The 21,294-nt window shown below is 53.2% G+C and overlaps 1 protein-coding gene across 4 annotated transcripts in view; it reads right to left on the bottom strand.

The window, feature by feature from the left end:
- Positions 1–1,487: 1,487 nt before the first annotated feature.
- Positions 1,488–21,294, bottom strand: part of RAP1GAP (RAP1 GTPase activating protein) — a 113,165-nt gene continuing 93,358 nt past the window's right edge. Inside the window, exons 14-26 of one of the 4 annotated variants that reach the window (XM_051988308.1) lie at positions 20,257–20,412; positions 19,959–20,030; positions 19,302–19,388; positions 17,842–17,982; positions 16,866–16,997; positions 15,398–15,475; positions 13,824–13,933; positions 12,160–12,315; positions 9,050–9,173; positions 5,589–5,688; positions 3,630–3,739; positions 3,250–3,294; positions 1,488–2,955 (exon numbers count right to left, since the gene is read on the bottom strand). In XM_051988308.1, coding sequence (XP_051844268.1) covers positions 3,286–3,294; positions 3,630–3,739; positions 5,589–5,688; positions 9,050–9,173; positions 12,160–12,315; positions 13,824–13,933; positions 15,398–15,475; positions 16,866–16,997; positions 17,842–17,982; positions 19,302–19,388; positions 19,959–20,030; positions 20,257–20,412 — 1,275 coding nt within the window. In that variant the 3' untranslated portion in view covers positions 1,488–2,955; positions 3,250–3,285. Of the gene's footprint in view, positions 2,956–3,249; positions 3,295–3,629; positions 3,740–5,588; positions 5,689–9,049; positions 9,174–9,323; positions 10,191–12,159; positions 12,316–13,823; positions 13,934–15,397; positions 15,476–16,865; positions 16,998–17,841; positions 17,983–19,301; positions 19,389–19,958; positions 20,031–20,256; positions 20,413–21,294 lie in introns of those variants that run through there. The other 3 variants (XM_051988309.1, XM_051988310.1, XM_051988311.1) reach the window with 3 other exon arrangements.

The following is a 21,294-nucleotide window of genomic DNA, read 5'->3' as shown; positions in this document are numbered from 1 at the left end:
CCAGCTCCCCGCCCCCTTGGCCTGGGGAGTGTCCGCGGCTGCTGGGGATCCGGGGGATGGCAGAGCGGACACAGACCCGGAGCTCGTCTAGGGCGGGACGTCTGGAGCTGGGCCGGGACTCGATGCAGGGAAGCAGCCCCGTCTCCCGCGTTTCTGGCCGGGCTGCGCCCCCCCCCCGCCCCCTCCCCACTTCCATGGCATTTTAGGCCACGCGGGACCTTGGAGACTATGAAGTCCCGCTGTCTTTGGGGTCCGGTTCTCCTCGCCCCCGGACCCCCGCCCAACATCACGCCCTCACTGTCCGTGGAGGCTTCTTGGCAAAGATGACTGGTGTAGTTCGCTTTTCCTTCTCCAGTTCATTTCACAGATGAAGAAACTGAGGCAGGCAGGGTGAAGTGACTGGGCAGGGTCACGCGGCTAGCCAGCCTCTTCCTGACTCCAAGCCTGGCACTCTCACCACTGCGCCACCCAGCCGCCTCCCCCCGCAAGCAGGAGGACTTGGATTCAAATCCTACCCTTAATCCTCCCCAGCTGTGTCACCAGACAAGTCAACTCTGAACCTTTTTCCTCATCTGTAAAATGGGACTGGTCACAGCTGTAGGACCCGGCTCGGCCTGGTGAGGCTCGAGCGGGAGTGAGCTTTCGGACTTCCCAACATCAGCGTCCCTGGGGCTTGTTTCCTGCTCTCTGGACTCTGCAGCATCTGGCCTGTGGAGCCTCATCCCCACCCCGGCCCCACGGCTCCCTGGGTTTATGTGTTTTCTCCTGGTTTCCTCCCACTTTTCTGGATAGATAATAGAGAGAAAAATACAATTCTCACCAGATTAGGGAAAGGAAGAGAGGACATCTTCCTCCATAGCCCACCTACCTCCTGGCCCTGGACACTCCCCAGGGCTCTGTCCTGACCCCTTCTCCCTTCCCCCGCTTCGCTCTGACCTCCCTCCCACACCCGGCTGCCTCCTCCTCCTCCAGGGCCCTTTCCTCACCTCCCAGGGAGCCCTTCGCTCATTCCCCAGGGCCGTCCTCCCAGAAGCCTCTGCTTCTTACCACTCCCAGGGTCCCAGCTTCTCAGCTCCTTTCTAGGGGATCTTTCTCCATTAGAAGGAAGTTTCTTGAAGGAGAAAGAGCTCTTTCCTTCCCACTTCCCTGCCGCAGCACCTAACAGAGTTCTTGGCACACAGTAGGTGGTTAAAAAACAATTCTCAATACTTGAAAGCATTGTCTCACTACTAATTATCATCATTGGTTCAAATGATGATTGAACCAATGATAAATTGGTCCTTTAACTGAAAAGCAAAGCAAGGCCCAGAGGGCAAAGGGACTCGGTGAGTGACCTGCAGGGATGAGGACTCGGTTAGTGACCGGCCGGGAAATAATAACTCACTTCTTCTGACCCCAAACCCAATGCCCTTACTCGCTGCACCTCCTCTGGAGCCCCAGTCCCCCATCTCATTAACACGAAGGTGAAAGGTTAAGCCAGGCTCGGGTTACAATAGTGATAAATATAACTTTATTTTGTACACCTGTCACTGATACACACACAACCGCGGTCTCAGGAACAAGTGTTTGGCTTGGGCGCCGGGCCCTGGGGCCCGAGGCCTTAAAAAACACAGACAAACACACACAACATGGACATACAGTAGCTCCGCCGTCACCCCGACTTCCGGGAGCCCCCAGGGGCCAGAGCAGCGGGCAGGGAGGACGGGAGCACCCCCCTCTTCCCCAGCTGGGGGTGCCACGACCACAGGCAGCACCAGAGCCGGCCCTCCCCGTGCCCAGCCTTGGCCCAGCCTGCCAGCCGCCCCGGGGGGGGTGGTGTTGGGGGAAGGGCGTCGGGCTGCCGCCTTCCTGGGTGCGGGGGGACACCAGAGGTAAGGAACTGGGGAGAGCGATGGGGGGTGAGAACTAGATAGCTGGAGTCTCGGGGTGGGCCCGCCGGGCGCCAGTCTCTCTGCCGCGGGCGGTGCTGGGGGGCACCCTGGGGCAGGACTAGGGGAGGGACACAAAGCACTGCCTGCCCCGTGGGCAGGGGCTGAGCGGGGAGAGGGTCTGGGGAAGGCGGCCCAGTGAGTACCTAATTTGGCTCCCCTCAACCTGGTGGCCTGAACAGGGCCCACGAGGTAGAGGCCCCTGACTGACAGCCTGGCCTGTCAATAATGGGCAAGATTGGGCAGCCTGCGGTCCTGGATGGAGGGGGGAGGGGGCACCTGCTCTGGGCGTCACGCGGGAGGAAGAAGGGGGGGCGGCTACAAGCTACAAGCTTCCCGCCTCAGCAGGCTCCGAAATGGCAGGATTCTGGAACTGGGAAAGAGGCGGGGGACCATCGAGTCCGGGTCCCCTTTACACTAAGGAGGAAACTGAGGCTTGGAGAGAAATGACGTGGCTCACATAGCTAGGAGAGAGCAGGAGGGAGGCTGGGACAGGCCCAGGCCAGGGCTTCTTCCACTCTGCCAGAGCTTCCTGCCAGCCCAAGACGTCTTGAACCCTGGCAGGAGTGGCTGTGTACAGTGATGCCCCAGAAGGTGCCCAACCCAGAAAGGTGCCAGCCTGGTTTCTTCTGAGATGGGCAGGGATCAGGTCATCCCCAGGGATGGAAGTTCTGGGGGTTGCAAGGAAGCAGGGCAAGGGCTCAGGCTGGAAGTTCTGGCAGCAACCCGTTCAGGCTGCGCCGGGGGTCCTCGGCGGGCTGCTAGCCTCCTGGGTGGGCACCATGCCCCTTGGCAGGCACAATGCCCGCAGCTTTCTTGGGGCAGGGGCGGGCAGCTCATGGGACTCCGGCGGTCTGGCCTGGCCCTGAGACCCAGGAAGCTCCGCCCGGCAGAGCTGTGGTCCTAGGCAAGGGGAGGGCACAAAGAGAGCAAAGGGACCAGTCCGGCAGGCGGCCGTGGCGAGAAAGGCAGAGTCGCCATCTCTGCTCTGCAGCAGCGATCTCAGCTTGTGCTTCTGCCGAGGGGTCTGTGGGCAGAGAAGAAGGGGCTTTGGGAAGGGAGGGTCAGCGGGGAGAGAGCCTCGTGGGGCAGGGGCCGGGCCTGGAGAGGAGGGAGCTGGGGGCGACTGTGGGCAGCCACCTGCCCATGAAGCCTGCTGCTCGCCTGCCCAGCGCCCAAGGGAGGGCCGCCCTCAGCCACAGTACCAGCCGGGGAGGAACCCAAGCAAAACCTCCATCTCCACTAAGTGGGCCTTTCTGCGGCCCTGGGCCCTCTGTGCCGGTCCCACTTTCTCACTCCCCCTCCCTGGGCAGAGACTGACCTGGGATGTCCTATCCACGGAGGCCTGGCCGAAGGGCTAGCAGCCCTACACGGACAGAGAACGGTCAGCAGGATGGACAGATGGCAGGCAGGGGAAAAAGAAGATACCGAGTCACTCAGTGAGCCCGGATCCTTGTCCTAGATCCCCGAGAACCCCTGGAACACCCAGAGAGAAAGCTCCTCTCCCCTCAGTAATCATCTGTCAGGGATGGGGGGTAGGGAACAAGGTCCTCAGAACGTGGAGAGAACGAACCCGCTACTAGTTCTGTCTACCTGCTGCCCCCAATCTAATGATCTGGGTCGGGGCGGGGGAGTCGTGCTACCTTGGTCTAAATTCTAGACCACTGCATCCCTCCCTCCCCAGGGCCCCCCGAGGCTCACCAAGTGGGGTGTCTGCTGCTGCTGCTCGGGTGCCTCCAGCTGGATCTTAATCTCTGGACAGGCCGGCTCCCCCGATTTCCTGGCATCTGGCTGTGGTGACCGAGAGGGGCCTGGGATGGGCAGAGGTTAAAAGAAAGGACAGGAGTGTGGTCATTGCCAATGGGAAGAGGGGCTACTGCTCTGACACTCAAACAGTTTCATGGTGTGACTGGCTAGCTAGAAACAAAAATCAGGATTTGAGAGCTGATAGGATCCTTAAAAGATCACTACATCGGGAAGACAAGACGGAGAGAGCAGTATAAAATGTAAAAAGTCTAATTTTGATTGTGTAAAATTGAAAAGTTTTTGCATTAACAAAATCAATGAAATCAAAATTATCCGAAAGCAGAAAACAGGGGAGGGGGAGAATTTTTTTTTTACAGCAAATATCTCTGATAAAGGCTTCATTTCATATTTATCTAAAGAAAACCAAGTCAAATTTATAAGAACTCAAGTCGTTTCCCAATTGATAAATAATCAAATGACGCAAACAAGCAATTTTCAGATAAGGAAATCATATAGTGATATGAAAAATATTCTAAATTACTTTTGATTAGAGGTGCCACCTCACACCTATCGGATTGGCCAATGTGACAGGAAAGGAAGATGTAAATGTTGCAGGGGATATGAGAAAAATAGAACACTAATGTACCATTGGCGGAAGTCAACTAATTCAAGCATTCTGAAGAGCAATTTGGAATTATGCCCAAAGAGCTATCAAACTGCATACCCTTTAATCCAGTAATATCACTACCAGGTCCGTATCCCAAAGAGAGTCCCCCAATGGGGGAAAAAAACCTAGATGTACAAAAATATTTATAGCAGCTGTCTTAGTGGTAGCTAAGAATGGGACACGGAGGGAATGCTCATCACTTGGGGAATGGCTGAACAAGTTGTGGTACATAACTGGAATGGAATACTAATGTGCTAAAAGAAATGATGAGCAGGGGGGCAGCTGGGTGGCGCAGTGGAGAGAGCACCAGCCCTGAAGTCAGGAGGACCTGAGTTCAAATCTGACCTCAGACACTTAACACTAACTAGCTGTGTGACCCGGGGCAAGTCACTTAACCCCAATTGCCTCAGGAAAAACAAACAAGCAAACAAACAAAAAAAAGAAATGAAGAGCAGGATGATTTTAGAAAAACCTGGAAAGACTTACAAACTGATGTAGACTGAAGTGAGAAGAACACTGAACATGGTAATAGCAAATATTGTATGATGGAGAACCATGAATAACTTAGCTATCCTCAGCAATAAAATGATCCAAGACAACCCCAAAGGACTCATGCTGAGAAATGCTGTCCAGGACTTCCAGAGAAAGAACTGGATAACATGAATACAAACCGAAACAAACATTTTTTCTTTCTTATTTCGTTTGAGATTTCTTCCACAAAATGACTAATAGGGACTGCACATGGATAACTTGTATCGGATTGTTTACTGTCTCAGGCAGGCAAAAAGAGAGAGAAGAGAGGAGAGGGATAGAATTTGGAAACTTAAAACTTTAAAAAGCTTAAAACTTAAAAAAAAGAAAGTTAAATATTGTCTTTACATGTAATTGGGGAAAAAATAAAATATTCTTTAAAACGACTGCAACCAATTCCTTCATTTTATAGGTGAAAAACCTGAGGTCCAAAGATAGAAAATGTCTTAAGGTCACCCATTTAAGTGAGCAGCAGGGCAGAGGCACTGACCTGACACTGCCCTCTGCCCCTTGGACCGGAGCAGACCCAGGGATGGGGCCAGGCTTTGGGAAGCTTGGAGTGACAGGGACCCCAAATTTGCGAGTTCCCCCACACACCAGGAGTTAGCGCTACCCCTCCCCCCCCACAGGGCTCAGCTCTGCCCCACCCCCACCCTAAATTAGCTCTGCCCCTCCCCCCCCACACCCTCGGAGGAAGGGGAGGAGTGGGGTGGTACCTGGTGAGCTTCCCCCACTGGCAGTACTGACGCTGTCCTCCAGCCAAGTACTGTAGATGAAGGAGTCCCTCTTATGTGGCATCCCAGAGGACACACTTTCCTGGAGGGTCACAGACAGAGGGGTACAGGCGTTCAGCTGTTGCACTCCTAAGTTCCCCTTGGACCGTTGGACAAACGGCCCAGCATCCCTGTCCTACCAGCAGTGGTCAGCAGGGGGAGACGACTGCCCGTCTCCTGGTTCCTACCTCCCAGCTCTGGCCAACCCAGGAGTCTCTCCTCTCCCGTGATTACAAGATTTGAAGTTTGAAGAGATCCTAGTCCCTCTCTATTCTAAATCAGTGTAGTCAGCTTTAAAGCATGAAGAGATCCTAGTCCCTCTCTATTCTAAATCAACACAGTCAGGTTTAAAGCATGAAGAGATCCTAGTCCCTCTCTATTCTAAATCAACACAGTCAGGTTTAAAGCATGAAGAGAGCCTAGTCCCTCTCTATTCTAAATCAACGCAGTCAGGTTTAAAGCATGAAGAGATCCTAGTCCCTCTCTATTCTAAATCAACGCAGTCAGGTTTAAAGCATGAAGAGATCCTAGTCCCTCTCTATTCTAAATCAGTGTAGTCAGCTTTAAAGCATGAAGAGATCCTAGTCCCTCTCTATTCTAAATCAATGTAGTCATTTAAAGCATGAAGAGATCCTAGTCCCTCTCTATTCTAAATCAACGCAGTCAGGTTTAAAGCATGAAGAGATCCTAGTCCCTCTCTATTCTAAATCAGTGTAGTCAGCTTTAAAGCATGAAGAGATCCTAGTCCCTCTCTATTCTAAATCAGTGTAGTCAGCTTTAAAGCATGAAGAGATCCTAGTCCCTCTCTATTCTAAATCAATGTAGTCATTTAAAGCATGAAGAGATCTTGTGATATCTGTCCATTCTAACATCCTCATCTTACATATGGGGAGACTGAGTTCTTTTGTTGTTCTTTAGTTGCTTTCAGTCCTGTCCCATATTCGTGACTTCATTTGGGGTTTTCTTGGCAGAGACACTGGAATGGTTTGCCACTTCTTTCTCCAGTTCATTTTACAGATGAGCAAACTGAGCAAACGTGTGAAATGATTTGCCCAGGATCACACAGCTAGGAAGCGTAGAATTTGATCTCGGGTTTTCCTGACTCTGAGCCAGCATTTTAGCATGCTGAGCCCTAGGGAGGTTGAATGATTTATCCCAACTCCAACAGCTAGAAGCAATAGAACTGGGATTTGCATTTGGGTCTTCTGAATAAATCCAACCCCCTTTTCACTAGCCCAGACTCTCCCTCCATATCACACACATGGCATCTCAGCGATAAAGGTTCCGTGTCTCCATGTCTGCATTATTTCTTAGTCATACAAGGATGGGGCCCCAGGCACTCCTCCAGCTTCAGATGGTACAAATGTCTCCCAGTCACACAATAAGATTCTCATGGCCACAGGGAGATGCTCCCAGACCCCAGAATATCATTCATTCAGCTCATTTCTTCTCTTTTCTTCTTTTCTTTCCTTTCCAGACATGAGTCTTTATTTCTCCCAGAAATTCAGGGCAACTCATGGGCTTTGACCCAGCTACTTTGAGCTGCTTCAGTTCTGACCTGGGCTGGTTGGATCCGCCTTGGGTAACTGGATGGTACTCACTTAGGGAGTGCGATCCACCAGCTTCATCACCCACTTAGTGGGAACCAGAAGGGTGGGTCACCATGCCTGGCTAGCATGGACTTAACTGCTGACCATTCTGCTTCAGCTATATTCTATGTAAGTGGCAACCTGGCACAGCTGATAAAGAGCCGGTCTCAGAAACAGGAAGACCCTTGGAATCAAGACCCACCCGGGCTGTGTGACAGTGGACAAACCCCTTCACTTTCAGGACCTTGGACAACTCCACAAACCTCAAATATCAAGGATGGATATATTGGTGGAGGGACTTTCCTTACTGGAAGTTCCCTATAAAAACAAAGTCACAGGATTCGAGATTTATAACCTAAAGAGCCTTCAGAGACCCCCTAGGCCAACTCCTTCATTTTCAGATGAGATAACTGAATAATTTACAATATGGTGTTTTGTAAACTTTCAAGGGTTATAGGCAAATTAGCTATTACAGATGAGGAAACTGAGGACCCAAGAAGTGAGCAAGGTGGGAGGAGATGTCCGGCCTGTGTGACAAATTACAGAAAAGGAAACTAAGGGCCAAAGAAGCGAGAAGCTGGGAGGAGACGTCCGGCCCATATGGCATCAGCTGGGACAGCTGCCCTTCTAAAGCTCACAGCTTAACCAGAGAAAGATTAACACAAGTACTCTCAGTGGTGTTTATGATCAAGTCTACAGTAGAAGGAATAAAGCTACATGTTGAATTCATCTCCTCTGACCTCAAATACAGCATTTCCCCCTAATGCCCATGGCCTCTGGAGGGTTCGGGTCCAGGAAAGAGGGAAAGGATCCAGGCTAAGAGGAGGAAGAGCAGACTGCTAGAGGAAATCTGAAGGAGTCCTTCATTACTGATGGGAGATCTGGGGGAATTCCCAGAGGGTAACGGTCCTTATGCTGGACTTTAAAAGAGAGAGAGAAATTAAACAGGAGAAAAAGAGAGGGGGTAGGTCATCAGGAACAGCTTGAACAAAGGCACAGAATGCATAGGGCATGAGCAGAGTTGGCCAGACTGATCTGAGTTTAGAATTCACAGAAGAAATATGAGATGAGGCTGGAAAGGGACAGTAGCATCTGATTTTAGAGAGCCTTGAATGCCAGGCAAAGGATTCTAACATTTACTCTGCAGGTAAGAGGGAACCTCTGAAAGATTTTGGAGCAGAAGAGCAAAGTGACCAATTCAGTGAGAAATCGTTTTGGCTGTGGTTTTAAGGACAGCTTAGAAGGGAAATAGAGAGAGAGAACAAGAAAGAAAGAATGGGTAATAGAGAGAGACAGAGAAGAGAGGAGGGGAAAGGATGAGAGGAGAGAAGAAAGAGGGAAAGGGAAGGAAGGGGAGAGAAAGGGGAAGAAAGGAAGAGAGGGGAAGAGGGAGGAGGGAAGCAGGGGAGGCAGGAAGATGTTAGGAAGCTCCCATAACAGGCCAGGAAGGTGATACCAAGGGAAGGCGGCAGTGGGGACAGAAGAGAGAATGGCCATGAGAAATGTGGAGAATGAGTAGGCAAGGGCTCGTAACTGAGAGGTGTGAGGACACGAGTCCCACAAGGACACTCTCGTTTATGAGGGGCACTCCCACCTATCTTGACCGAGAGCACAAAGTCCCCCCTAAGCATCTCTCAGGAGTGCAAAGGGCCCTCCTCGGCTGTATGGATTATCCCAAGTAATTCAGGGGAGTCTCCTGGTCTTCTTCAGAACACATCCATTCCCACTGACCCCCAAAGACACGGAGAAGCATACGTCAATGCTGGGACAGGACCCCCTCCCCACGAGGGGCAGCGCCCAGATCCCCATGGTTACCATGCCCATGTCATCTTCATTGGCACCTTCTGTCTCTTCCACCACGCTGGCGAAGCTGCTGGCACTGGAGGAGGACCGCGAGAAATCCTTCAGCGCCTCAGCCTTCTGGATGGCCATCTCTGCCCTGCCAACACACATTGGGGGACTGTCAGTGTTCGCCCATCCCAGACCCCAGATGTAAAGCTTGGTTGGACCATCCCCCGCCCATCCTCCACCAAGTTCCCACATTCCCTCATTTCACTCCGGTCTGCTTAAGCCAAAGTGAGTGCTCCCCATCAGGGATCCAGTAAGATCTTAGTCCTCCCCTCCCCCAAATGACTACAGTTGTCCCAGTCCGGGGAATTCAGGCGCTCGCTGCCAGGAAAATGGATTCTGAAGCAGAAATGAGAGATCAGGAAGATCCAGGTGTAGTTTTCCCGAGGGGGGAGGCAATGGCCTTCTGTGCCCAAGGTAGAAAATCAATAGGATCCCAAGGGGGAATCCTGATTTTCTAAAACAAGAAGAAAATAAGTTTCCAACTAGAGGCTGCGAAGTTGACGCCCTACAACAGAGCCTTCAGGGGATGAGCGGTGAAATGTCTAGGAAGAGAAGGGAGCAGTGCAGAGCCCTCAGGGGGTCATCTCTGAGTTCCCTTCTTTGTCAGGGAGAGGAAACTCAAGTCACACATGTGAGAAACGCTGTGGATAAAGCCTCTCCTGCAGCGTCACTGCTGCTCTTGTGGAGAGGTGGACAAGATGAGAACAGTGAGAAAGAGCCAGAAATGGCTGAATGGCCAGGTTCAAAGAGCATCCATCACCAGGCAACGTCAGCCTGACAAGAGGCAGCCAGTGGAGGGGACGGAATCAGTGGAGGGCCCAGGATCAGCGGAGGGCCTGGGACCAGTGGGGGCCAGGATCATTGGAGAGCCCGGGACCAGTGGGGGCCAGGATCATTGGAGAGCCCGGGACCAGTGGGGGCCAGGATCATTGGAGAGCCCGGGACCAGTGGGGGCCCGGGATCAGCAGAGGGCCCGAGATCAGCGGCATGCCCAGGATCATTAGAGGGCCTGGGATCATTGGAGGGCCTGGGATCAGCAGCAGGCCAGGGATCATTGGAGGGCCCGGGATCATCGGAGGGCCCAGGATCAGCGGCAGGCTCTGCACTGTTGAACATTTGTTATTAACTTGTGAAAGGCAGAGATGTTATGCTTAACAGGGACCCAAAGCTGGGAGGAAGAGCTGAAATAATGGACAACAGAGGCTGATCTTAAGGCTGTAGCAGAGGCATCGAACACAATGAGCCCCAACAGGCCCTGTGTGGCCTGAATCAGATTCAAGTGTAGGTGAGATATTTAATAAAATAAATAAAAAGATAGTAGAATACAGATATTAAAAATTTTAACTAAATTATACACAGCCAATACGGATTATTAAGTATAATTTAGTGGCCCCTGGTCCTAGATGAGATGGGCTCAATCTAATAAAAAAAAGCTGATCCTGGAGTCACAAAGACCTGAGATCAAGTTCAGCCTCAGATGTCATTAGCTATGTGACCCTAGGCAAGTCAATCCAGTTTGCCTCAGTCTGCTCATCTGTAAAATGAGCTGGAGAAGGAAATGGCAAACCACTCCAGTATCTTTGTAAGAAAGCCCCAAATGGGGTCATGGAGAATTGGATACATCTAAACAGAGCAACAACACAAAGATGAAATTCTACAGGGAAAAATGTAAAGCAAGTCTGCAAGTACAGGGCGGAGAGGGCACATTGAGACAATTTTTGTTTGGAAAAGATCTGGTTTTACTGCTTGTTCATATCCTTTGACCATTTAACACTAGAGAGAATTTAAGGATAAAGCTAAGAGAATCTACAGAAATAGGGTTTCCTTAAAATAGATTAAGAAAAATAACAAACAATATCTTAACATTTTTTTTTCTAAATTCTAGTTAGAAAAAGAAAGCCGTATTAGAAACAAGGATAAAAATATAAACCTAACTCATAACTTTATATGTGAAGGGATTAAATAATCCAAAAAAACAAAAATTGGAAATTGAATAAGAAAATAAAACCCCCAAATCTGTTGTTTATCAGTACTGATAAAGGTTTTTTTCTTCTTTTTCCTTTATAAAACTGTCATATGCAGAATAGTTCTAGTGAAAGGAGAGGTGTAGTAGAAGAAAAGATATAGTAGAAGAAATTAATCAATGTAACCACAGATTATAGCAATAAAATTTTTAAAAGTTAGAGAAAAAATAAGTAAAACATCTAGTTCTGGGGACAGGAAGATGGAACAGTGATAGAACACTGGCTCTGGAATCATGAAGATCTGCATTCAAATCTGACCTCAAGCACTCCACACTTTCTATCTGTGTGCAAGCCGCTTAACCCTGACTGCCTCGCCAAAGAAATCAAGCAATCTGGTTTTAAGGGTGACTAACCTCAGACACTTACTAGCTGTGCGATGTTGGGCAAGTCATCTAACCCTGATTGTCTGAAAAAAAATCAAATCTGGTTTTGATGGACTGCAAGCTCAATGTGAGCCAAGAGAGTGAGATAGTGGGCAAAAATGCTAGTGTAATTTGTGGCTGCTGTAAGAGAGGTCTAATTTGGAGGCAGAGGAAAGTCAGAGAGCCCCCCCTCCCCATCCTCTGCTTTGGGGGGACCATACCTAGAGCAGCGTGTCAGTTGGGAGCCAGGAGACCACACTGATTGGCTAAAGGACCTGCTAGATGTGTTTGATTGGCAGGAAAGGAGATGCTCAAGGACCACAAGAGCTGCCTTCCACTGTGTAGGGGGCTCTTATGTTGGGGAGGGAGAACAGACTTTTTCAGTCAGGCCCCCAAACTAGAGACATAGCAGGGGGAGATCTATGGAGAGGGCAGCTTGTAATTCCAGGGAAGGAAAAGCTCAACAGAGAGAGAGGCCCAAAAGTAAAAGTACTGGTTCTCCCTCATGGAGGTCTTTAAGCAAAGGGGTGAATCACCATTTTGGTGGGAAGTCTGGAGAAGAGATGGCTCCTTAGGAAGGAGGTGGACTCCATTGTTCCTGAGGGCCCCCCAGATCAAAGCTTCCGTGATTCTATGAGGGAAACTCCATCCCCAGCCTGGCAATATCCAAACGTGTGTGGGCACCAACCTGTTTTTGGTGGTGGGCATCTCTGGGGAGCTTTGATTGGACGAATTCTCCGACTTGGGCTCCTGAGATACGTGTCCGCTGTCTGGGGTCTTCTGGCCAGCAGGCGGGCTCTCTCTTCGGGGCACCCGGGGACAGCGGGGCGATTCAGCGTCAGGTCTGGCAGGAGGAGAGGCACCGTGAAGGGGAGAGCTACAGGGGACACCTGCTCCGGGACATACTTCCTGCCACCGGTACATGAATCAAACTGAGGTTGCTGGACTCGGGCCCCTGCACCCCCCCCCCAAGCTGTGTCTGGCTGCGGATGCCACAAAAAGGGGCACTGAGAAGCTGGGGGGCGGGGCTCTATGAAAGGTGAACTGGCTCTTCCAAAGTTTTAAACGGGAAGGAGGAGGAGCAAGGGCTCTAAATCCTGGAGAAGATGGAGGAGATGATAATTCCTGTAACATCCCTCTGGGAGGATATAGGATGGTGTGGAGAGGGAGGGGCTTATAGCTTCTAGAACATCCCTCTGGGAGGATACAGGATGGTGTGGAGGGAGGGAGGGGCTTATAGCTTCTAGAACATTCCTCTGGGAGGATACAGGATGGTGTGGAGGGAGGGAGGGGCTTATAGCTTCTAGAACATCCCTCTGGGAGGATACAGGATGGTATGGAGAGGGAGGGAGGGGCTTATAGCTTCTAGAACATCCCTCTGGGAGGATACAGGATGGTGTGGAGAGGGAGGGAGGGGCTTATAGCTTCTAGAACATCCCTCTGGGAGGATACAGGATGGTGTGGAGAGGGAGGGAGGGGCTTATAGCTTCTAGAACATCCCTCTGGGAGGATACAGGATGGTGTGGAGAGGGAGGGAGGGGCTTATAGCTTCTAGAACATCCCTCTGGAAGGATACAGGATGGTGTGGAGAGGGAGGGAGGGGCTTATAGCTTCTAGAACATCCCTCTGGGAGGGGCACAGGATGGTATAGAGAGGGAGGGAGGGGCTTATAGCTTCTAGAACATCCCTCTGGGAGGGGCACAGGATGGTATAGAGAGGGAGGGAGGGGCTTATAGCTTCTAGGACATCCCTCTGGGAGGACACAGGATGGTATAGAGAGGGAGGGAGGGGCTTATAGCTTCTAGAACATCTCTCTGGGAGGACACAGGATGGTATAAAGAGGGAGGGAGGGGCTTATAGCTTCTAGAACATCTCTCTGGGAGGACAGAGGATGATATGGGGAAGAAGAGGGAGGGAAAGCAGAAAGGGGGAAGGGGAAAGGGAAGACAGTAAGGTGCAATGGAAAAGGACGGATTTAAAGTTGAAGAACCTATGTTCAAATCCAGCTGCTTCTACATGTGATGTTGGGATTGTTTCCTGCTCTCTAAAACAAGAAGGAATGAGCCCCGACAGGACGGATGCATGAACTCTGAGATCCCTTTGAGCTCTAAACCTAGGATCCCAGGACAAGATTTGGGTGGGTAGCTAGAACAAAAACTACGGAAGTGATTGTGATGGCTCACGCTTATAAGATGCTCTATAATTTATCTCACAACAACCCTATGGGGAAAGAAAGGCAAATATCCCGACTTCAGAAGGAGGTTCGGAGGCACATCACCCGAACCAGAGGCAGAGGGTGAGGGGGGAAGGAGTCGCTATGGGCACCGTGGGGAGGATGAGCGAAGCACCCACCTCTTCTCCTGCACCTCCTGGATGTTTTCAATGCCAATGGCGCTGCTCCGGCGTGAGCTGAAGGGGCCCGACTTCTTCCTGGTGGGACTCTTCCCAGGCACAATCAGTGACTGCAGAGAGAAGGCCGGGCTCAGGATCTGCGCTGGGCTCCCCAAATGCTGGCTGGGCAGGGTCAGCATCCGGGTCTCCCTTCCCAGCCCCGGGCCCGCGGCCCCTCGCCAGGGGTAGAGATCAAAGATTCTGCCGGGCTGTGCTGGCAAAAGGACCACGCTCCCCAGGGTCCAGGGTGCTGGAAGGGACGGACCCTTGGGGGCGGGGGATGGGGGTGGGACCGAGAGACCCGGACAAACCCTTCTTTGAAAGAAGGAGAGAAGGACCATGAAGAATTTTGGCACAGAAACCACTTGGTTCAAACCCCCTCATTTTAGAAATCAGAAAACACTCATTTTGCCCAAGACTGGTAAATGTCAAAGGTGGGGTTTGAACCAGGGTGTCCTGCTGCCCCTCCCAGGGCATTCAACTAGAGAACCCCACTTTACAGATGGGAACACTGAGGTTCAAAACAAGTTCAGAGCGATGGTCAAAACCAAGGCCTTCTGACTCCTAGTTCTCTTTCCAGAGTAAGAGAGACACGGAGAGAGACCGAGAAGGGACGGAGCCCGTCCCCCCTCACCAGTACCACTGTGCCCTCTCTTCCCCAACACCTCCCAGCGGTGGGCTGGGGAAGAGACCTGGCAGGATCCTCCCTGTCTGCCTCCTACCAGCCCAGCCCCCCATGGAGCCTCCAGAGGCCTCAGCCCCGGCAGCTGAAAAGCAGAGTCGGCTCTCTCCCGTTCTTCCCCAGCCCCCGGCCCTGCCCCCGGCACCTTCTGCCAGAGGGACGCAGGACAGGTGGGCTGATGGACAGACAGACAGACGAGGCAAATGTGCAAGAATCGTGCTGAGGGAGCTGGGGTCAGCGCTGGCCCTCCCCCCACACACACCAGAGCCCCGGAAACAGGCCGTATACCGGGGGTGGGGGAGGTGAGGGGCAGGGGCCTTGGGCCGGACACCTGCCCACGTTGGCCACACCGGGCCCTTAGTGCCCGCTGCCAGGAGCCCTTCTCCCTCCTGTCTGGGAGCGTGCTCCTAGAGATACCATGCTGGAGGGGGCAGCCAGGGCAGAGGGAGGGGAGGGGCCTGGGCAGCTCATGCTCTGGGAGGATGGAGGCAGGAGCAGGGAGCAGCAGGTGTGGCCGCGGGCACCCAGGCTGGCGGGGCAGCAGGGATAGGTCGGGCACGGGCAGTGTCCCCAGGAGAGCTGGAGGCAATATTGGGGGGCTGGCCCCTGGGGCACTGCGGCTTGCCCCTGGCCGACGGGTCCGGCCTTCTCTCCGGGCAGGGCCTCTGGCGAGTTGTGCCCCCAATCCCGCTCACCTCGAGAGGCCCTGGCAGTGAGGGGCTGTCAGCCGCCCCCCACCTCTCAGGAGACCCCGTCCCCAATACGGCCTCCGTCCCCCACAAACAAGAGAGCTACATGCAAGAGCCAGCAGCCGGCCCGGCCGCGGAGATGCGGCAGCACCGGGTACGACAACCTCTTCTATGGTTCCTATGCCTATGGCGCTGCCCCGACGTCCGAATCTACTGGAGTTTTTCCCCGGGATAAGCAATGACTGGCAAGCGGGCAGAGGAGATAGAGAGAGCCGGGGATGGAGAGAAGGAGAAAGAGGCGAGAAAGGAGGAGGAGGAGAGAATGGAGGAGAGCAAGAAGGGGGGAAGGGGAGAAAGAAGAGAGAAAGGGGGAGAGGCAAAGAGAAAAAGAGAAGACAGAAAGAGGAAGAGAAGAGAGATGAGAGAGAAGAAAAAGAGAAAATCATGCAGAAATAGAACAAAAAAAAAGAAAAGAAAACAAACAAACAAACGAACAAAAAAAAAACAAACAAAAAAAAAAAAAACATGGTTTGATTACTGCCCCAAAGGCCGCCCGGGCCTGGCCCCAGAGCCCTCGGGCTCCCCCATCCCGGCCAATGGGGGGCTGGACTAGGGCCCGTTACAGGGCCCTGTGATGGGCCTTCGCTGGGAGCGGGGGAGGCTCGAAGCAGCTCGGGGTGTGGAAGATGGCGACTGGGCAGGGATGAAGCGGGGCATCTTCCTGCAGCAGCAGCCCAGAGGTCCCGGCCAAGCCGCCACTCCTGGGCCCTCAGGGAGGGGGGGAGAAAGGGGGCCCCTCGGGCCAAGGACAAAACCCAAAGGCCTCTCTGGTACCCAGAGCCTGGGCAGCCGTCTGGGCCGTGGGGCTTCCTTCCCGCCCTCCAGGATGGAGCTTTCAGCGGGCAGAGCCAGAGGGATCCCAAAGGGCGCAGACGTGGTGGCAAAGGGAGGTCACGGCGGCCGGGGTCCTTCGGGAGGGGCAGCCGGGGCTGGCAGTGCCAGGATGGGGGGAGGGGACACTGGCTTGGGAAGAGGTGCCAGGACTTCTCTGCTTTCTTGGACTAGGGAAGAAGCTACCGCGTGGGGGACACGGCCAGTGCCTGAACTAAGTGTCTAAGTGGGCAGAGCGTCTGCGCTTGCTGATGGCTGGGCCCTCCTCCTCTCTCCCAGCTCCGGGTTATGGGGAACAGGCCCCACAGGCCCCATGAGGAAAACCTGCCCCCGATGGGACGGACATCAGGGAGGGGATCGGGGCGGGGGGAGGAGGCTGGTTAGTGGGGCAGCGGCAGGAGAGGGAGGAGGGGAGGGGGAGTGAGGAAGAAGAAAGGAAGGATGAGGGAGGAAGAAGGATGGGACATGGGGAGGGAAGGGAAGGAAGGAAAGGGAAAGGAAGTGGGAGGAGAGGGGAAAGGGATAAAAAGGAAGAGAGAGGGGAGGAAGAGGAAAGAAAGGTGAAGGGGAGAGAGAGGGAGAAGAAGGAAGGAAGGAAAGGGAAGAGAGGAAGCAGGGAGGGAGGGAGGGAGGGGAAAACGTGATTGAGCAAAAGGCAGGAAGGAGGAGGAGAAATGGGAAGGAAGAAGAGGAGAGGGGGACGCTAAGGGCCTGGGAGGGTGCACATCTGGGAGCACTCACTATGCCAGCTGCTTTCACCAAGTCAGGGTTGTTGGGGCCAAAGCTCCCACTGTGGCTGGTGGACACGGTGCTGGCCTTTTTGTTGCTGAGGCCCATGGCGTCCATAGACTGGCTGCGACTCCGGATCACGCGCTGGGGACAGAGACAGGGGCTGTCACTCAGGGAAGTGGGGGAAGAACAGGAGGACCTACAGCTTGGGAGAAAAAGCCCAGCTCGAGCAGTCAGGAAAGCCCTCCCAGCTCTGACCCCCCGGGTTCTAAGGGCCCTCCCAGCTCTGACATCCTGGGTTCTAAGGGCCCTCCCAGCTCTGACATCCCGGGTTCTAAGGGCCCTCCCAGCTCTGACCCCCCGGGTTCTAAGGGCCCTCCCAGCTCTGACCCCCCGGGTTCTAAGGGCCCTCCCAGCTCTGACATCCCGGGTTCTAAGGGCCCTCCCAGCTCTGACATCCCGGGTTCTAAGGGCCCTCCCAGCTCAGACATCCCGGGTTCTAAGGGCCCTCCCAGCTCTGACATCCCGGGTTCTAAGGGCCCTCCCAGCTCAGACATCCCGGGTTCTAAGGGCCCTCCCAGCTCAGACCCCCCGGGTTCTAAGGGCCCTCCCAGCTCTGACCTCCTGGGTTCTAAGAGCCCTCCCAGCTCTGACATCCCGGGTTCTAAGGGCCCTCCCAGCTCTGACATCCCGGGTTCTAAGGGCCCTCCCGGCTCCGACCTCATTTTCTATTTTGAGTTTCCCCTCCCCGCCTCGCCAAAGGAATGGGGTGAGATCAGGGCTGGGAAGGGATGAGATCCTGAATGTTATAGAAACTGTTATAGCAGCCGAGGGCCTAGATGTGCTGAGGGTTTCCAAGTCTCAGATCCCTGGTTCTGCTCCTAAGCCACAGGCTTCCCCCCCAACCACAGACTCAGCCCTGAACCCCAGGCCCCCCCCCCAGCCTCCCAGGCACTACCCTTGGGTCCCCAAGGCCCAGGAACTTTACCTTGAAAGACTCAAAGAAGCCGCCACTGCCCCCTCCTCCATTCTCCATCTTGTCTTCATCTCCCCCTAAGCCCATCATGGACTGGCTGTGAACGTGCAGCTCCTCGTAGAGGGTCTCCAGGAGGGCAGCCCTGGTGCGCTCCTGTGGAGAAGGATGGGGCGGGTCACTGGGGAGGGAACGAGCGCCCTGGGGACTCGCCCTTCCTCTTCCCGTAGCCCAAGGTCTCTGAAGCCGGATGCAGGGGGGAGGGGCAGCATGGCCCGTTTGCTCCCTCTACTCCCCACCCCCCAAAAGCTTGCATCCGCCCATTACTCCTTGAAGCTTGAGGTACCACAGCCAGGAGGGACTTCGGGGAACCTCATCTGACCTGATCATTTACACGTGAGGAAACAGGCGTCCAGGGGGCTAATCTGCCCAAGATCCCACAGCTAGTGGAGGGGAGGAGGAGATTTGATCCCAGATCTAGCCATCAACTGTGTCATTTTTTTCCTTTGCCCCAGTACAAACACAAGTACCCCGAGGAGAGACCCTCAGGTTTGCCAGGGTTTTCCAGCTCCTCACAAGCTCTTGGTGCCCGTAGATTTGTCGGATCTTTTCCAGGAAGCAGGTTTTTGATAGGAAGGGGCATCCTGAAGCCAGCTCCCGGGAAATCCCTCCAACACCTTCCTTATGTTGTGTACACAGCTAGTGCTTAATGTTTGCTTAGCTGAGATGTCTATTGTCTCCCACAGGTTCTGGAGCCCTGCCCCCCCCCAGTTCCGCCACCAGCCGCTGTGTGGTCTTGGACGTGTCTCCTTAGATTGGTGAGTCTGAATTACATGAGGCCCAAATGAGATAAGGGCTTTGTAAGCATGACGTATTATTATCAGCTTACTCCCCCCCTGAAGAACCTGCAGTGGCTCCCTTTTGCTAAGCAGCACGCTACTAGTTCATCAGTTCAATCTTAGTTCGTGCTGCGATCCCTTGCCGGCCCTGCCTCGAGGACCCCCATAGTCTGGAAGGACTCTAGCACGGGGCTGGGCCCACAAGAAGGGCTCGGGAGAGGGCTGTGAAGCGATTGGTTGTGTGACTTGTTGCAGGGGAGAGGGTGGTCTACGGAGGGGGGAAGGGGAGGGCCCCGAAGGGCTCCCCAGACATCATGTACAATCTGGTGGGAGAGCAGGCCTGGCTTCGGGACGGCTTTAGCCAGAGTCTGGGGCTCCGCTGAGGGCCCCGAAGTTTTGCCTCAATTTCTCCCGCACATGGCAAGCTGCCCTTTCCCGGTCCCAAATCCAGAAATCCTTTCTGCACCCGGCCTCTCATCGCTTCCCATCAGCCATCACAAACCCTGCCCCTTCTCTCTCCAGGTCTCCCCCTTCCAGCACACTCAGCCCCGATGCCTCAGCTCCCCGATGCCTCAGCTCCCCGCTGGGGGCTCCTCCCATGCCGGTCCAGCCCAGGGGCCGGACCCAGCCTCTCACCTCCAGTTTGGCAAACTTTTCCGCCTTGTAGCAGGCGTACTCTGCATTTATCAGCTTTGTCAGCAGGAATTCCTGGAATTCGGGGCCCTGAGGACCCCACGGGGTGGAAGGGCGGGAGGGAAAGAGAGAGAGAGCAGATTGGTTAACCGAGCAGAACGGGGAACTCTTTCCATGGAGACTGGGGGGGGGGAGGGGAATGGCGAGAGGGGCCACGTGGCAGGAGAGAGAAGCAGGTACAGGAAAGGAAGCGGAGAGGAGGTCCAGAGCAATGGATGCTTGGCCTGGGAGCCTATCAGGGAGCTGAAGGTGATGCTCGAGTGCTGGGAAAACCAGGCCCCACCCCCTCTGGTCTCCTGGATACATGGAGCCCAGGTCTTCAGGATTCATAATGGGAAGAGATCCTAGGATCCACGGGATCCAAAAAAGCACCCAGAAATCTCCCCAAGGGGGAGCTCCCATAGCCTTTGGCCTCCTTTACTGTCCCAGGGGAATGACAACATAGTCAGGGAAAGTCCTGGGGCCTGGTACAGAGACAGAGACATTGGGGTCAGCCCCCAACACACACACACACACACACACACACACACACCCCTAAGAAGGGGAGAGTGGGGACAGGAAGGAGAGGAGAAAGGGGACAGACACTCTTGTCCTCCTCACCTTTCTGAAGACAGCAGGGTCCGGAAGTGGGGGCCCGAAGAAGGGCACGTCATCCCTGGCAGTAACTGACACCTGGAGGGGAGAGCAGCCATTCATTCTAGGCCCCCTCCCCATCATTTTCTTTTCACTCCCTCAGGGACTCCTTGGAATAGGGACAAGAGATTAGCTCAACCAATTGTTACCCAAAGTCACATAGAAGGTAAGTGGCTGAGCCAGGGCTGGGACCCGGTCTCATCTGTTCCCTATCCTAACCCAGGACTGTAAGCAGAGGGCTAGGTCCCTCATGGAGCCACCTCACCTTGTAAAAGGGCCCATCGGGGCCAGCATCCTCCGCCTGCACCACTACATAGGCATGTAGGAAGTTGGAAGCAATCATGTCGGGCACAAAGGGCGTGTTCTCATCCTGGAAGACCACAGCCACGATGTCATTCCCGATGTGCCGTTTCCTCTGTAACTGAGCACAGGGCCCCCAAGGCCCCTGAGTTGGGAGCCTTGGGGGCAAAGAGAGGGACCCTGCTACAGCCCCAGGTTCCTAAGGATTGTGGATGATCCATCATTCTCGAGCATTTAGGGATTTGATGTCAGAGATTTAAATTTTGGGAGTGGGACAAGAAGCACAGGGAACAAAATTCAACATGGGATAATTTTCTTTCCTGAGAACATTTTTGATTTTCTCAAGAAACTAGAAGGGGGGAAAAAATCTCCCTAAAATTTTTTTCCTTGTTTTTTTCAACTCTCAACATATCCCAAATACGATCACTTTGTGAGCAAACTAGTAATACTTAAATACACACATAATAATGTACAAAGGCGATGTGGTCATGTAATCATGGAAACTCCCAGTAGGAGAAAGCTCTCTGTCAAACTTAATTTATAAAGGTCAGAGGTGAGATTTGAAAATAGGTTTTCCTGAATGAGCACAGTGCTCCACTCTACTGTTTATGTGCCCATAGTCACGTTGTTAATAAATGGACACAGATTATCTGATTCTAGGAACAAAGCTCTTTCCACTGGAACCAAGTCATAAACTCAGAAATCAGAACTAGAAGGAACCTCAGAACACAGAATGCTAGAACCATAGAACCAAGACGTCAAGGTTGAGAGAGCCCTTTGAACAGAGATTTTGGCCTGAAGGGGACTTGGAAACCAGCAGTCTACCCCTTTCAAATTACAGATGACAAAGCCCAAGGAATAAAGCTGTTGCTGACAAGCTTATTCAGTAAGTTAAAGAACATGATTTTTCTGTTTCTAAACCAACAGGATGACTTTCCACATATGTTGTTTTTCAGAAAGAAACAGTGCTCCACGTTTAACATATATTGGATTACTTGCTGTC

This window comes from Antechinus flavipes, chromosome 3 (genome assembly GCF_016432865.1).
Source record: "Antechinus flavipes isolate AdamAnt ecotype Samford, QLD, Australia chromosome 3, AdamAnt_v2, whole genome shotgun sequence".
NCBI lineage: Eukaryota > Metazoa > Chordata > Mammalia > Dasyuromorphia > Dasyuridae > Antechinus > Antechinus flavipes.
Note: the sequence above shows the minus strand (reverse complement) of the source record. Positions and strands in the feature narration are given on the sequence as shown.